We start from the raw sequence: 18,045 nt of genomic DNA on the forward strand, positions 1-18,045 counted from the left end.
AGGCTGTGGCAGGCTGAGTTCCCTTCAAGTCCTCTTTCCAGGCCTAGAAATGGGCCTGGAAAGCCTGAAGCCCAAAGACCCTCAATTCCAGATGGTGTCTGCTCACAGTGAGGTAACCAAGAAAGTGCCAGTGGCTGCCACCTCTCTCTCTCTTTCACACGCGCGCGTGCGGGCACACACACATACACACACACACACACACATCCCTCGGGGCAGGGCTCCAAAAGTCAGTTATGTGGCTTTGCGGCCTGCCAGGCACGGATTTCCGCCCACTCCACCCTCTAAGAATGAGTGGGTCGTGGGGTGGAGGTCTACACTGCGGTCACCTCCTGGTTCACAGCTCAGCCCGAGGCAGGGAGGGGTCAGTCACCTCACCTGAACAACAAACCATGACGAAATCGGGCTGGGCACCTGCAAGGCTCCCCCAGCCTCACACTTCAAGGGGAGAGGGACACAGGCAGAAACCGCTGGACCACCGCAGAGCAGGAAGAAATAAAGGCATTTCCTGCCAAGGAAACAACATCAGCAAAGACGGCAAGGCTAAAAAGTGCCAGAAAACAGCAAGTCACACCATCTGGCTGGAGCTGAAGATCAAGAGGAGGTTGTAAAAAAAGTGAAAGAAGAAGAAAAAAAACACCCTAGAAATGTACTGGGGCACAGAGAGGTTAAATACCTTGCCCAAGGTCATGGTGATGGTGGATCAGGATTTGAAACGTAGGCTGCCTGACTCCAAAGCCCACATGTCAACCGCTAAAATGGGCTTCACTGCTCGGCAGCCTTCGCTTCAGTGCATGTTCTGGAATGCTGTGAAGCTGAGGCTGGCTAGGCCTGCAGCAGAGGTCCTCTGTGGGGTGGGAGAGCATCTGCACCCTTTCCCCCTCAAAATTCAGCAATGTCACTGCTAGAGGGTAGGTTGCTGGGATCTCATAAGCAAAGGCCGGGAATGCTGCTCAATATCTACAATGCACAGGACAGCCCCCACCACAAAGGGTTATCCAGCCCCAAATGTCAATAGAAACCTTGACCCAGAGTGACTCACTCACCGGGAGCCCACTTTAACATCCAACCTGACCTGAGACAATCATCACACTTGCTCACCCCTTGGGCGGGATCCCAAATTTTGCTGCATATTAGAATTCCCTGGAAATCTTAAAGTATATATATATTGATGCTGGGTCGCACTCCAGGCATTCTGATTTCCAGTTCTGGAACTGGGTGCAACCTGGGCATGAGAATTTCTTCTTTTTTTTTTTCAGCGTCACTTGGCACCAGGGAAATACAAATCAAAACCACAATGAGATACCACCTCACACCCGTCAGAGTGGCTAAAATTAACAAGACAGGCATGGGGATTTCTTAAAGCCTCCCAGGTGATAGATAGCAAAATATAAAAAGTCTGGTAACTACTGCCTTGGCAGGGAGGGGAGGATCAAATTATCTGCTAGGGGCCAAAGACTTTCGTGGACACTAATGCCAGAAAGAGAAGTCAACACAACCAAAGACTGCCCTGCCCCCCACCAACATGGGGCAGGGACTGTCCCAGCAACAAGCCTGCATGGAATCAGCAAGAACAAAGCCTGCCATGAGTGCAGGGAGGGCAGAGCCAAAGATGGCTTGGGGGTGACAGATTAGTCAGAGCTGGCAGAGGCCTGGGGAGGATGTTAATTAGAGAGCCTCTGTCACTGTCTGGGCAGGAGATAATGGGCCTGAACCAGGAGGAGGGTGGGAGAAGACCCCGTGACTCAGGGACTTCACAACCCCATGACAGAAAGAACTGGACTGGAAGACAGAAAAGGTTAATTGAGAGTGAGTGCAGTCTGGGCACAGAGCAGGAAATGATCTGTCGGCAGCTAAAGGTGGGGGTGAGCGCACAGGGGTGGGGGTGACCTGGGAGAGGGACTAAGGAGTTGGCCACGGGTGAACAGGAGCTGGAACCTGAGAGGGATGACAGTCCCAGAACAGGGGTGGCCCACGGGTGACCCCTGTGCTGAATCCATCCTACAGGGCAGGCCAAACGCAGCTTGGGTTTGCTGTGAAGATTTGTCCTCAAATTCCAGATTTCCAGATTCTCTTGGACAGTGGAAAAAATGGTGAGACAGAGAGCATCCCAGCAGAGTGCTGGTGTGTGCCCCAGACCCCTCCCTGTGGTTGTCTTTGGCCCTGCCAGATCCCTGCAGCCAACAGGCCTCTCTTCAGAAACAGGAGACAAGATGACATGTTACGTCGGAAAGCAGTGACGACCAAGGGATGACTGGGGAAGCAGGAAAGCAGCCAGACACTGCACAGAGCCAGACCCTAATCTCTCATGCCAGTCCTGCATCCCCCACCTCTGTGCAGTGCCATCTCAACTTAGGAACATCCCTCCTGGGGGTCCCATGTACTGATCTGTAAACAAGGAGGCTGATGCCCGTGACATCTAGTTGTCCATCCTCCTGTCCACTGGGCTCCTGCAGGCTCCCCAGGTCAAGTCCTCTGGCCAGGCTTTGAGATGAAGCCTGGAAAATCTGATTCTTTCCAGCAAAGAGCAGCCCAGGCAGGGAGAAATCCCAAATACAGCTGAAGGACCCAGCGATGACCAGCCAAGAAGAAGAGGAAACACAAGGAACAAGAACCACCATCCAGGGGTGCCTGGGTGGCTCAGTTGGTTAAGCGTCTGCCTTCAGCTCAGGTCATGATCCCAGGGTCCCGGCACTGAGTCCCACATCAGGCTCCCTGCTCAGAGGGGAGCCTGCTTCTCCCTCTCCCTCTGCCTATAGCTCACCTCGTTTGTGCTTAAAACTAAAAAAAAACCAACAAACAAACAAAAACCACTTTCCAAAATCTGAAGGGGCCTCAGGAGAAAGCGGGATTAGCCTTGTTTGGGGAGGGATGGGGGACCAAGAAACAGCAGTTACAGAGATTCCAGATGAAAGGAATAGTCAGCTTTGAATAATCAGAGCTGTATTATAATAGAATAGGCATCCTTACAAAGTCATGAGCTCCCCATCACTGCAAGTAACCAAGCTTGGGCTCAGTGACTAGTTTCAGGGGCACAAAGAATCCTCATATTCATTAATCTTTTTTTTTTTAATTTCAAGTTCTAAGATTTAAGGACTCTAGAGATCTAGAGATCTCTTTTAAAGGCTCCCCACTCCTCCCAATGCCCCCATGGAAAGCTGTCGGGGATTAAGCTCTGGACTCTGCTTTCTAGAAGGGGAGGGCCTAGATGGTCTGGAAAAAGCACAGAACATCCACCTTCCTGCTGCCATCGCCCTTCAGTAAGACCACAATCCTCCAGCCAGACCCAGCAACCCTTGCTGCACAGCCCCCATCCCAGAACAGTCTCACCAGGGACCCCTCCAAGGCAGAGGGAACTGCTAGATGGCCCTCCCAGCACAAGCCAGAGAGGCCATCTACATCCCCTCCCAACACTCCCATCCCCAGTCCCTGCTCAGTCCCCCAACAGGGGGAAGGAAATGGAAGGAAGGACCCCCCACACTCCCAGGAACCTCTGAGTGCTACCTGGGCCCCTGTCCAGCAGGAGCCTAAGGGCAACGGGGGTCCTGACACTCCCACGAGTCCACAGTGTACGGACAGGAAGCACATGGGATGCATGGTGTAGAGGGATCAGAACCTATCTCCAAACCTCATAAGAGCAACTGTTCCCGAGTCCGGGCCAAACCCAGCTCCTGACAAGCCAAGCAGAGCCATCCGGCCTCCTCTTCACGGGACCCTGGGTCTTCTCATCAGGTCAGGTGAGCAGGCCTCTAGGCCTGGGGAGACCTGTGAAGAAGCTCAAGCACACGGCCAGAGACCTGAGGCTCGAAGGACACTTTTAGGGAGCTGAATGGGGTGAGAGGGCTCCGGCAAGGATAGCTGGGACAGGCCGGTGGGCCAGAGGCTGCCATCTGCGTCCTGCTTTCCTGCTTCCCTGTCCTTGTCTCCCACAGTGACACACTTAGCCCTGTCCCACGGGATCCATAAGGACCATTCAGCTCACCAGCCACATGGCAAGTACCCTCACAAGGCCCCAGGAATAAGCAGAAGCCCTCCTGCCCTGAGCCCCATCCCCATCTCAGAAGAGCCCAATGCCCAGTGCCCACTGGCCAGAGCTGCCAGCCAGCACCCTGCTTGCCCCTCAGCAGACATCCACCGGACCTGGTCAAGACCCACGGAGCTGCTTGTTCATCAAGAAATCAGAACAGGGACTCACCAGGGCTTCCTAGGCATGGCGGGCACCAGCCGGGATGAGGGCCAGGAACACACAAATCCCTGGAATTTGCAGACCTTGCTGCCTGGCAAACGGCACCTCCAGGTGCATCGCCGGTGCCTAGCAATGCAATCAGGCCACAGCCTGACTGCCAGCTAAGCGCCCGCCCGCCTTGCTTCTCCCTGTAGCCACTCACGCCCTGAGACTCCAGATCCCGAAAGAGACATGTTCGTGGTTACCATAGGAACTCGCTAAAGCCAAAAAAGGCACCACACAGTCACCCACATGGGCCCTCAAAGCTCACGTCCACCTGCACAAGCAAGCATACACACACGCCTACACACCCCAACACAAGCCTGCACTGTTCTTAGGCTTGGGGCCTGCCAGGTGTCAGAAAGTGGGTTTCCTGCATGCGTGGTCCAGCCAGGTGCAGTTACAGGCCAAGAGGCACCAGCCAGTGCTTACATGGTGCTCAATTGCTTACCTGGCGCTCACCTGCCAAAGGCTTCCTAGGGGCTGAGCAGGGTGGGGCTGAGAGCCCAGGACCACCACCAGGTCTGCTTGCAAGGTCAGGCCTGAAGTTTCTGGGCCACAGACCAGCTCTTGCAACCCTTCTACTCCTCCCCTCTGGTCCCTCCATGAGGGGGCAGGTGTAAGGGTCAGGATCTAAATCAGTCACTTGGGGCACCTGCGTGGCTTAGTCAATTAAGCAGCTGCCTTCGGCTCGGGTCATGATCCCAGGGTTCTGGGATCGAGGCCCACATCAGGCTTGCCGCTCAGCGGGAAGCCAGCTTCTCCCTCTCCCACTCCACCTGCTTATGTTCCCTCTCTCGCTGTGCCTTGCTCTGTCAAATAAATAAATAATCTTTTTAAAAATAAATAAATAAATAAATAAATAAACCAGTCACGTGAAGAGGGAAGAAAGGAAAGAGCCCTATACCCTCATCTCTATAAATGGGACCAACATGCACCCAAGAGCTCAAATGAAAACTTGAAAGTCTTCACCTTGACCCCTCCCTTGCCCTCACCCCCAACATCCAAACCAATCCAGCCTGGGGATTGGGGGATCACTGCCTCAGAAGCTCTCCAATCTGCTTCCTCTCTTCAACCCCACTGCCCCCACCCCAGCCTCCAACCTCTCCAATGAGTCAGCAGACGGCAGCTAGGGGGCCCTCAGACTCACATCTTGGTCCTACACCCCTGGAAACACTTCAATGGCTCCCACTCACCCAGAGAAGCCAGCTCAGCCCCCCACACAGCTGTCCCATACTCCCAGGGGCAGCCCCGCCTGCCCCCAAACTCCCACCCCAGTATTCCATCTGTAGTAGTCACAGCCCCACACTCTTCCCACCCCCGAGTTCTTAACCTGTCTATGCCCTTCTGCTATGACCCAGAGTGCCTCACCCCTGAAGAGGGCTCAGGCATTCCCAAGTCTGCAGGAAACCCCTTCCATCCTCTCGGAGGACATCTCTGCTAGCCCTCATCACATTCCACTGCAATTATCTGTTTAGATGTCTGCCGGCCTGCAGGGCTATAAGCTTTCATGAGCAGAGACGCATCCTTTTCATCTTTGTTTCCCCTACCCCAGGGCCTGGCTTTGGGCATGGGCTGTAAGTACCCAGTAATTGTGAGCTGAACTGACGCAGCATCCTGACCCCCTAGAACAGCAAGATCCCCCATCCCTGACAACCCAGCAAACTCTCAGCATATGCTCTGGGTGTATAAGAGGCAGTGACAAAGGGAGCAGCCCCAGAAGGTTCTAGAACTTTTTGGTGGTACCTGAAGGATTCCTGTCCACTGCCACCACCCCCCACCCAGTGTTCCCGTGCAGTTCCATGCCTCTTGCACCACCTGCCCCTGAGGGGCCTCATCAACCTGAGTCTCCAGCAAGGGCACGTGCGGTGAAGGCAGATGTACACTCTGTGGCCAAGTGCATGCATGTCGGGGGTAACAAGGGTGGGAAAGCAGCATGGGGAAGGTTCTGAGAACTACTCAGCTCCAGCCAAGACTAAACCAGCCATTACGTACAGACCTGGATTCAGATCCCAGCTCCACAACTTTAACCACGTGTCCTAACCTCTCGGAGCCCCCCTTTTCTCATCTGTAGTGGCTGCTGCTTCAGGAGGGAGCCGTGAAACCTCAGGGACACTGTGCAATGTGTGACAACTTAGCACACATACATGCTCAACACTGCTGGGGCCAGGACCCCCATGTTCAGAGCCGTGTGGCTCAGGGACACCTCCAGGAGGTACATGGCTGACTATGTGGAGAGGACCAGGTCCCTAGAGGAGGGGCCAAGGCAACTGGCTCCGGGGGGTGTTTGGGGCTACACTAATGGACAGAAAGATGTCTCACCCAGCAGACGCAGAGGGAAAGTGGCATCTTGGGGCCAAGGAGAGCTGTAGCCTGGGTAGCTGGCTGCCTAAGGGTCATGTCGGGGAGCAGAGACACATCCTGGCTTCCAGGCAGAACTCTATATTAGGTGCTATCGATGGGGGGAGGAAGAAGGATGGATGAATGGGTACTGAGCTCCCTTTTAGTGCCAGGGGAGCGGGGGTGGATAGATAAAACCCTTTATGGTGTCTGCCCAGCCCACAGTCCACTCTTCCTGTCTGGGAACTAACCCCTCCCACAGAGAGAGAGGACCACAGCAGCCACAGCTTATCCGTAAGACCCCATCTCTCCAGCTAAACTGACTGGACCAGGGATACACAACTGACCCAAGCTGGGCCGGTAAGATGCTCCCTCTTTTTTGAGTTTTACTGAGATGTAATTTATGTACCATACAACTCACTGTTTTAAATTATACAATTCAATGGCTTTTAGCGTATTCACGAAGTTGGCGGTGCTGTCACCATTATCTAGGCCCAAGGCACTTACACCACCCCACAAAGAAGCCTGTATCCTTTAGCCCTCACTCCCCTTAGTACCCCCAACAACCTCCCCAGCCCTAGGACACTAGGAATCTATTTTCTGTCTCTACAGATTTGCTTATTCCAGACGTTTCATATAAACGGAATCATGCGGTATGTGGTATTTTGTGACTTTCGCTTAGCATGTTTTCAACTTTCATCTATGTTGTAACATGTATTAGTACTTGATTTCTTTCCATGGCCAAATAACATGCCATTGTACCGATATGTCACGTTTTGTTAACCCGTCCATCTGCTGATGAACGTCTGGGTTGTTCTCACTTTTTTTTTAATTTTTTAAAGACTTTATTTATTTGACAGAGAGAGAGAGAGCACAAGTAGGCAGAGAGGCAGGCAGAGAGAGGAGGAAGCAGGCTCCCTGCTGAACAGAAAGCCCGATGTGGGGCTCGATCCCAGGACGCTGAGATCATGACCTGAGCCGAAAGCAGCAGCTTAACCCACTGAGCCACCCAGGCGCCCCTGTTTTCACTTTTTTTGAAGATTTTATTTATTTATACTACGCAGCCATCAAAAAAACAAAAACAAAAACAGAAACGAAATCTTGCATTTGCAATGACGTGGATGAAACTAGAGGGTATTATGCTAAGAAAAACAAGTCAGTCAGAGAAAGACAATTATCATATGATCTCTCTGATATGAAGAATTTGAGAGGCAGGGCGGAGGGGTCGTAGTGGGTGGGGAGGGAAAAATAAAACAAGATGGGACCCGGGAGGGAGACAAACCATTAGAGACTCTTAATCTCAGGAAACAAACTGAGGGTTGCTGGAGTGGAGGGGGGTGGGAGGGATGCGGTGGCTGGGTGATGGACATGGGGGAGGATATGTGTTGTGGTGATTGTGTAAGACTGATGATTCACAGACCTGTACCCCTGAAACAAATAATACATTATATGTTAATTAAAAAAAAAACCCAACTGGCTCAATTAGGAGAGTATATATTTGCAGCTACAGTAAAGTTACATAAAACAAAAATAAACATGGAAAAAGTAAAAAAAAAAAAAAAAAAGATTTTGTTTATTTATTTGAGAGAGAGAAAGAATAAGCAGGGGGGAGGGGCAGAGGGATGGGGAGAGAGGGAGAGAGAGAGAAGCAGACTCCCTGCTGAGCAGGAAGCCCAATGTGGAGCTTAACCCCAGGATCAGGAGATCATGACTTGAGCCGAAGGCAGGCGCTTAACCAACTGAGTCACCCAGGCACCCTGGGTTGTTTCCACTTTGAGTTATTATTAAGGATGCTATGAACAGGGAGGGGCACTTGGGTGGCTCAGTTGATTAAGCGTCTGCCTTCAGCTCAAGTCATGATCCCAGGGTCCTGGAATCAAGCCCCACATCAGGCTCCCTGCTCAGCCAGGAGTCTGCTTGTCCCTCTCCCTCTGCTCTCTGTTTCTCTCTCAGATAAATAAATAAAATATTTGGGGGAAAAAATAATGCTATGAATGTTTGGGTTACAAGTTTCTATTATGAACATATATTTTCATTTCTCTGGGATACATACTTAAGAAAGGAATTGCTGGTCATTTGGAAACTCTACCTTTAAACTTTTGAGAAACTGCCAGACTATTTTCCAGTCTGTGTTCCCAGTAGTGGCGTATGAGAGTTCCATTCCCTCCTCACCCTCACCAATGTTTGCCATTATCTTCTTTTTGATTACAGGCATTCTAGTGGGTGTGAAAGAGTAGCTCCGTGTGGCTTTGACGTGCATCTCCCTTATGGCTAATGATGCTGAACATCTTTTCTTGTACTTACTGTCCATTTATATACTTTCCTTGGAGAAGCAGGGAGCCCGATGCAGGACTCAATCCCAGGACCCTGGGATCATGACCTCAGCCGAAGGCAGACACTTAACTGACTAAGCCACCCAAGGCGTCCTTCTTTGCCCATTTTTTTTAAATGTGTTGTCTTTGTATTATTTTACTGAGTTAAAATGGTTCTTTATATATCTTGGGTATGAGTCTCTTACCAGATATGTGATTTGCAGATATTTTCTCCCATTCTGTGGTTTGTCTTTTCACTTTCCTGATGGTGTCCTTTGTAACACCAAGTTTTTAATTCTGAGGAAGTTCAATTTATCAATGTGTCATTGGTGCTGTTACTTATGCTTTTGGTATCGTATCTAAGAAACCACTGCCTTACTCGAAGTCATGAAGATTTCCATCTATGATTTCTTCTAAGAGTTTCATAGTTTTAGCTTTACATTTAGGTCTTTGATCCATTTTAAGTTAATTTTGGTATACACTGTGAGAGAAGGGCTCAATTTCATTCTTTCATATGTGAATATGGTTGTCCCAGCACCATTTGCTGAAAAACTATTTTGCTTCATTGAATCGTCATGACACACTTGTTGAAAATCAACTGACCACAAATGTGAGGGTTTATTTCAAGACACTATGTTCTACTTCATTGATCTAGATGGCTATCCTCACACCAGTACCAAATTGTCTTGATTGCTGTAGACTTGTAGTAAGTTTCAAAATGAGGAAGTAGAGTCCTCGAACTTTGTTCTTCCTTTTCAAATTACCCTTAAATTTCCCTATGAATTTTAAGATCAGTTTAGCAGTTACTGCAAAGAAGCCAGCTGGGATTTTGATGGGCAGGGTTTCTAGTTCCTGTTCAACCCCTCCTGAACTCTAGCTCCACCTCCTCCCCTGGGTTCCCCGAGACACCCTGGGATCTTTTCTGTAACTTCTGCTTAACCGGGTTACCCTGAGTTTTTCTTTCTTATAATCAGAAGACTCTTAACCAGGCACAAGTAAGAACACAGTCCTACATACTGTCCCAAACAATCATCTCAACACCACCTCCCCAGGACTAAAGCACACAAACTGTCCCCCAGATACCCACCAGGGTCCCGATCTCAACCACTGGCCGGTGTCCCCAGCCACCTTGTTACCAGTTCCCTTCCAGGTTACATACATCATCTTTAGCAGTTAAATAGGCCCCCAATAAGCACTTGTGAAATTGAACTAGGAACCTAAAACAGCACCAAAAGAAACACTCCTACCACTCCGTGCCCCTTAGTAATCCTGCTTCGGCCTACATCCCATTCAATCTGTAGATAAGAAGTTCTAGGAAATCAGACACCATCATGCCCCCTAGACAAGGGATACAAACCCTGAAGTCTGGAGAAGTTAAATGTCTTGCCCAGGGATGACTTGCCCTGAACACTGAGCTGCACTGTGGCACACACACCCCATGCCAACCAGCACAGGCACAGGCATACCCATAGTCCCACCCCATCTTCAAGAGTTGCCACAGAAGCTACCTCCTCCTGGCAGTCTTCCAAGACTGCTCCCGCTGCACCTGTGTCACCAACTCTACAAAGAGACAGAAAGCTCTCAGAAAGCAGGGACTGTTTGCATGCACTCCTGCCCTGCTAACAGTTCACCATCACCCTTCTGAGCAAAACGGTCCAAAGTGGGAAGCCTCATGCCCTGTATTCCAACCCTCAAGAGCAACTCTGCCTTGCCCAAGGACCTGTGCCCAGGGACTACACAGCCAATGCTAGCAACCAGATGGCACGTAGAGGGCAGCTGGCCCAGAAAACCTTTCAGCTAAGATGGAGGGTTACAAGCAGGAAAAGCTGCCTCTGAAGGAGAACACTCATTGGAGGAATTCTTCATGCACAAGCTAATTCACATATGGCAGGATAATATTTTGGGCTAGCGACCAATGCTATATTTTCCCTCCTAGAATTCCCCTCCTTTTCAATTCACTCAACTAGAGCAGATGGTTGGTCACTCACTACCCAGGGAAGGGATGGAGATGGAAGCTGATTTTGTTAAAGTCTGAAGGGGAAAGGGGGTCAGGGTGCAAACAAAATGGTTTGCCCAGAAACACCTGGAAAAGGAGCAAAGATGGTGATGGAAGAGGAGAGAGGTGTGTCTGCTCAGGGCTTCCCAGACAGATGAGCAGACATATGGCCAAGCATGAGCGACAACTTCCAGACCCCAGATCTGGTGTTGAAGCCTCAGAGACACCCAGGGCTGGGCTCACAGGATGACATCTGTCTGGTAACAGATGACTCGATGACCAACTGACCACATGCACATGCACGAGCACATGCACATGCACACACACTGGGGTGTTCCATGAAGTTCTAGAACTCTGTGGCCCAATTTTCCAGGTAGGCAGGAATGTCAGGAAGCCCGATAGAACTGGGGCTTCACATAATAATCAAGACAATGGGAAATATAATTATCTTTCTTACACCCCCAAGTTGTGACCTAGAAGGCACTGCTATACACATTACCATCAATCTGGCCCCTGCTATTTCCAGTCCAGCATCTCCCTTTCTTCAGATGCCCCAGGAATCAAGTGCCTGGTCCATCCTTTCCAGCCCAAAACCCCTAAGACTGAGATGGAGACTCTAACAAACACAACAGCCCCATTCATGTCTCCCACAACTCAGGGGGAAATGAGGTCCCCAGAGGACCTCTGGCCTACCATCATCTCCGATCACTACATAACAGGAAGTGGCTACTTACTTGACCTTTAGGCTCGCCAGCATGGTCTTGTCGATCCTGCCAAGAGAAAAGCAAAGGCTTTGGTCAGTGCTGAGGCTAAAGGCTCCCACCCAGTACATGCAGGGGAGGTGGTCCCTGGCCAGTCCAGACCACCAAGCCAACAGGGTCCTTCAGGGGACAACCACTGCTCGACAAGGGAGCTCTCCTCCAGGCCAGGAAGGAGGGCTGGACCCACACATAACCCTGTGAGGCAGGTACTGCTATTCCTCCCATTTTAGAGATGGGGAAACAGAGGCTCAGAAGGATAACATCATTGGCCCAGTCTGAATCCGGGTTCTGATTCCACACCCAGAGATCGCAAGCACTGTGTAGATGGCATTTCTCTTCATTACCCCCACTCCACAAGAGAAGACTGCAAGCCAGCTCCATCAGTCATTGGCATCTAGGCATTCAACACAATGATACTTCCTGGGCTTCTGCTCTGAAAAGATGCCAGCACCAGGGACCCCTCCCCCTGCCCTGTTCCCAGAGCTGCCAGTCCATGCAAGGAGACAGACTCCACTTCTGAGACAGAAACCCAACAGCAGGCTCCAGGATGCATGGGCAAGTGGGATCTGTCGGGCATGGGGCTCAGAGCAGAGAGGATCACGTTCACGGCAGACTGTCCTAGCAGCCAGCTCCTCCACCCCAGCCTGCACCCACCCTTGCTGGAAGACAAGGCAGGGCTGCTAAGCTTCTATTTTTACCCTCTGCATATGCCAGCCCTTATGGCTGGTAAAAGAGGCCCCCTCCTCTGCAGAGACAGAAAGGTGCGCAAGATTCCCATTGTCAGTGTCTCCTCTTGCTTAGGGATCACGACCACCAGTGTCACCCCCCCAAGTGTCACCACCAGCCCATGTCATCACCACCTTGTCACCACCATCAGTGTCACCACACCTCCGTGTCCCCATCACCATCAGTGTCACCATCACCACCCTGTGTCATCACCTTCGACATCACCACACTCCCCACCCCATGTCACCACTACTGCCATGTCACCATCGGTGCCACATCCAGGATGCCTTCCGCCACCCTCTCCAGGCAGCTCAGCTTTGCCACAGGCTTCCGATGGGGCAGTGCTGGAATGGGAGCAGTGTCAAGGGCCACACAGGGAGGACACAGAGCTGCCCCAGCAATCACAAGTCAGCACCAAGCCCTTGAGTTGGGAAGCAAGATCCTTTTGCTCTGAGTAAACTCCCAGCACCTTCTGATCTTGGTCCCCAGCAGCAAAACAAGCCACACCCAAGGCTCCCAACCCAGGTCCCTCCCAGCTTCTTCCCCACTGTGTCCTAGGCCCCTTTCATGGAGCCTCCACAACTGGTCCCCAAGGGTCTCATGAGGCCCCATCCCTCTGGCATGCAGACATTCCTCTTCTCCCATTCTGCCCACCAGATGGGGGTAGGGTGACTCCAGGGGCAGATCCCCACATTCTGCTATAAAATTTGTAGCCCAGAGCTACCTAATTGTAACCCCCAATAACAAGCCCTTACACTTTCTATTTTCTGGAGGAATCTCTTTTAATTGCTATAACATCCCTCCATTGTGGATAAGGCGGAAATCACCCACTTTCCCATGGGGAAACTGAGACCCAGAGAGGGGAAGTGTCCTGCCTGAGTTCCTCAGAGTCAAGTGGAGGGGCCAGCACTTAGAAGCGGGACTCCTAGTGTGGCGCCCTCTTAACCCAACCACCCACCACCGGGTGGCACTGTGGGTCACAGGAACCCCAGGCTCGGCACCCACACCCACACCCAGTCAGCAGCCTCTCCACAGGGTCCCATGCTGGGGTGCAGCCCTGGGAGGGCGGGGCCAATGGCCTTGGCAAGACTGAGACTACAGACACAGCAGCAGCCTGTGTTACTGGGCTTCTCTCTTTCAGAAAGCCAGACTCCCCAGATTCTCCCTGGCGCCTTCTCTCCTCCCCACCGCCCGTCCACCCCACCCCATTCCCTCTCCTCACCGTGTCCACCCCTGATGCCACTGGTTCTCCACCCTGGCATCCAATGGAGCTTCTAGAATACCAGCCCCCTGAGATTCTGGTCACAGTCTGGAGGGGACCACGGCTCCAGAAATCTGCCCTTTAGTCTCCAACCCTCCCAGCTGGTGTCCATCTCCAGATGATGCCTACTCTAAAGATTTTTTTTTTTTAACTTGACAGACAGAGATCACAAGTAGGCAGAGAGGCAGGCAGAGAGAAAGAGGGAGAAGCAGGCTCCGTGCTGAGCAGAGAGCCCGATGAGGGGCTCAATCCCAGGACCCTGAGATCATGACCTGAGCCAAAGGCAGAGGCTTTAACCCACTGAGCCACCCAGGTGCCCCAGATGATGCCTACTGTAACCCACCAACCCCACCAGGAAGCCCTGCTGTCCCCTCAAACTCAATGAGTCCCATAGCCATATGCCTGTCGTGGGCAAAAAAACATGTCACGTAGTCACTCCATAAGCATGGACTGAGCACGCACAATGTGCCACGCACACCTTCCTGGTCTGCTCCACACCTCCCAGAGAAGCATGGCTCTTAGACAGAAACCCTCTTGTGTCCCAAGCCCTGCCCTGTAGTGATCCCAGCCAGCCTGACTGGGAAGCAGATGAGGTGATTCGAACCCAGAGCCTACACTCAGCACAGCAACCCCTTGGCCCCAGGGGAGGGAGGGGGCGTCAGGAGGGTACCCGTGAGCAGGCTCCGGGCTGCCCTGTGCCAGCCCTAGCACCATGTCATCCTCACTCTCCCCATCCGCCAAACGCGCAGCACCCGCAACCCCTTCCTGCCAGAGGAAGGATGGCAAAGTGCCTTTGGAGAGAAGGGAGAGGAAAGTCAAAGTCTGCACACACTCAGAAGCGTAACCAGCCAGAAGAGCAGACAGAGCCCACCTCTTCCCAGCCCTGGAGGCCTCTCCTTCTCTCCCTTGCCTCAGCGCCCCCCAACTCAGCCCACCAGGCTCTATACCAGGGCACCCCAAGCCACCCTCCCTGCAGCAGTGGGAACCTTTCCTCTGACAATGACCCAGACCCAGAAGCTGAAAGGAAACCGATAATGAAAACCACGAGACCCCGCTCCCCAGCTGAGGAGAAGCTGCCAGCAGCTGGTAACCAGAGACAAGTCTTTGACCTCAGTCTCCCCATTTTCTGGCCCCCTGGGGAGGGAAGAGCCTCTCCCTTGTTCTGCATGGAAGCCTAGTGGCCTTGAGGACCAGGCAAGAGGCTGGAGCACAAAGCCAGAGGCTCAGGCTCAGATGGAGCTGGGATTGGCTGCCCGGGGTGGGAGGAGGGATATCTGGACACAGGCCTGCCCGTCCCTCGCAGCTCACCCCCACAGTGGTCCAGTGGGCCACAGACACCCCCATCACAAAGTCACACACACACACACAAACACACACACACACACACACACACAATGATGCAGATAGCACACACGCACAGACAGGAGCACACACAGCTACGGACAACCAGAGGAGCCGACACCTGCTCAGAAACAGAGTTCACACGTGGTCACACGCCGCACACACCTACACAGCCAGCCACACACTTCATACACGGCCACCCAGATGGGCAGCTGCAGGCATGCCGCACGCAAGCACGCACACAACCACAATCATCACAGAGGTGCCAACACACACACGGGAGCACACGACAAGACACATTCAACCCCGCCCCTCCGGCGAGCTCATGCTGGCACCAGCTCCAACCTTGTGGGTCCCCTAGATCCTGCTCCAGGGACAGCAAGGAGAAGCTTGCTGTCTGATACCCCCACCACCTCCACCAGCCCCAGCATCTCAAACACCCACCTCCTCACAGGTCTCAGGCACAACCCGAGCCCCCTCACCACCCCACCCCACCCAGGCGGCCACAGCAGATGCAAGACTTCCCCAGCTGGGTTCGCTCCCATCCCTGTGGCCGCCCTCCTCTGCCACCTACCATCCGAAGCCCCCAAAGGAGACGCTGCGCTTCCTGCGAAACATGGTTGTAGCCGTGGGGCCCCGGGTCCCGGCGACGTCCCCGGGGCTGTTGGCAAAAGGGCCGTGGCGCAGCCGGGTCGGTGGGGCCACAAGCTGAGAGCAGGACACCCGGTGTGGCACCTCCCCTGTCGCCTGCCCCCCTAGCCCAACACTTCCTGTGGGTGAGGCCGCAGGGCTGGGAGGTGTGTCCTGCCCCCCCAGGAGGCACCAAGACAGCCAGCAGGGGAGTTCGCAGAGGGCAGCTTCCCCACGCCCAGAGGAACCCGCAGCTCCGGAAGGGGCTCGGCGGGCAGATTGCACCACAGCCCAACTTGGCAGCTCGGTCCCACACAGCCCCGGCTTCCCAGAACCCAAAGGAGGGCGAGGCACAGGCACACACAAACGTGCCTGTGAGGGAGATAGAGAGCCGGCTGGAAGGCTCAGGAGCCTTGCAGACAGGCCACTCACACCCACTCCCCTGAGCTGCCAGAGACGGGACCGCTGCCTTCCTGCTCCCGCAGGGCTCCACACACGCCAGCTGAAGCCGCCCCACGCCTGCACACTCATGGGCACTCACAGGAGCACAGGGGCACGGGCACACGTGCATACATATCCATGCACGGCCACAGTGGTGTGCTCACACAAGCAGCCTCAGACACCCACATACACACACACACAGGCACGACACACTCCTGTGCAAGTCCACACAGACCTCGCTCGACAGTGATACCTGCGTGTAGATCTCGTGTCCATGTAACTCCCCACAAGACACAGGCTCACACAGGGAGGGAGACCCACGTGCACATGTCCAGGCACACACTCAGACTGCACACATGCCCACGTACCCACACACAGGCATAGACCCCTTCAAGGGTCTAGACAGAGGTCAGCGGGGTCACCCTTCGTGCTGGTGATGGTGGGGGTGGGAGGGTGGCCCATGTGGGCGAGTGGGTTTCTTTCCTGCTGGAACTCAGCTCTGCGTGCACCCATGCCGACCGTGTGGGGTACGCAGTAGGTTCTCACTAATGACAGCCCAAGGAAGGGTGAGCACACGCGCTAGCACCAGCCTGAGTGGGAAGGACCACAGCTGGGTGCCAGGCCCCTGCCCTGCCCTCAAGCAGTGCAGAAAGGGAAATACAGTTGCCGTGGCCTTTTTCACTGGCCCACCCTCCCCACAGCTTCCTGTTTGAGGCCCACTGCCACTCTGGGTGTCAGATGGGTGGGGCCACCCCCAGGTCATAGACAAAGGACACAGGCGTTTCTATTTTCTGGACTCCTCCACAGCAGGAAAGGCCACACAGGTGGCGAGTAGCCCCCTAGATGGGCCACAGGACCAGCTTCAGGGCCCAGCCCAGTTCTGATCCATGAGCGGTAAGTACAGGGTCCTTTCGTCGAAGGCAGCTGGCCTCTCGGCAGAAGCCTGGCAGTCCTCGGTTCTGCCGCATACTCCACCCGCCTTCACCAGGAAAGGAAGGACGGTGTGGCCCACCTTCTGGGGTTGCACCAGACCAATGGCTTCCCACTGGATGTCCACTCCACATCCACACCTCTCCCCACACTGCACCCACCCCACACCCAGGAGCTGATCGGCAGAAAGCATGGACGCTTGGGGTCCTGCCGGCCCCACGTCCATGTGGCCTCCCTCTGGGTAAAACAGCTCTGTGCCCCATGCACCCCCAGAAGGAGCCCCGGGCCAGCCCAGCTAACCAGGGTGCCTGCCCTGCCGGCCACAGTGACGCACTCAGGAGTGGGCAGGAGAACTCTGCGGACCTCACTCCCAGAGCACAGCCCCCTCCTGCCAAGGCTGCTAAACCACAGGATGGACGCACAGTACATAGGAGAGTGGGGGAGAGAACAGGAGAAAGCGGGTCTTCGGGACATCAAACTCCTGGAGCAGCCAACCTCTGGGCATGCAAGAGCCTGACATATATCCCATTATTCCTAAAGCCAACAGGAGTTGGATTCCTCTCACTCTCCACTGAGGAAGTCCCAACTAAGATTCAAGAGCTTGGTGGGTGCAGGGGTGCAGGCAAGAAAAGCCAGCGGGCCACTCAGCCCACCCCTCCCCACGCCAACTCCAGTCCTAGGCCCACCACGGCTCCAGGTACAGAGAGCGCCAGGTGAGAGCCGGGGCTGGGTGCCACACAGGTGACTAATAACACAATTCCTGTTGCAAATTACTTCCTTTTTTTAATCAATTAGAGGGAGATCATAGTGAACCCATCACTGGAGCCCATCATGTGCCGTCTTTCATGTGGGAGAGAATGAAGTGGGGTCATCCCAACAAGCTGGGGCGCTTCCAACCACCCATCAGCTAGTCTCACCTGTGCACACATGTGACCCTGTTTTCATATTATCCATCACCTGGGGGAAGAGGCGGACTAGAGATGCTCTCACGCAGGCCCTCCTAGTAGACAGAGACACCTGGGCGAACACTGGGTGAGAGGCCACAGCCCAGGATTGCTGCAGGCCCAGACCCAAGCATCTGGAGG

The 18,045-nt window shown here is 53.6% G+C and overlaps 1 protein-coding gene across 1 annotated transcript in view; it reads right to left on the minus strand.

The window, feature by feature from the left end:
- Positions 1-18,045, minus strand: part of RAP1GAP2 (RAP1 GTPase activating protein 2) — a gene marked incomplete at both ends in the record, with an annotated part of 215,472 nt that overhangs the window by 166,611 nt on the left and 30,816 nt on the right. Inside the window, 1 exon segment of the mRNA XM_080827395.1 lies at positions 11,605-11,640. Within this exon segment, the coding sequence (XP_080683521.1) occupies positions 11,605-11,640 (36 nt within the window).

This window comes from Martes martes (genome assembly GCF_963455335.1).
Source record: "Martes martes genome assembly, chromosome: 16".
NCBI classification, from domain to species: domain Eukaryota; kingdom Metazoa; phylum Chordata; class Mammalia; order Carnivora; family Mustelidae; genus Martes; species Martes martes.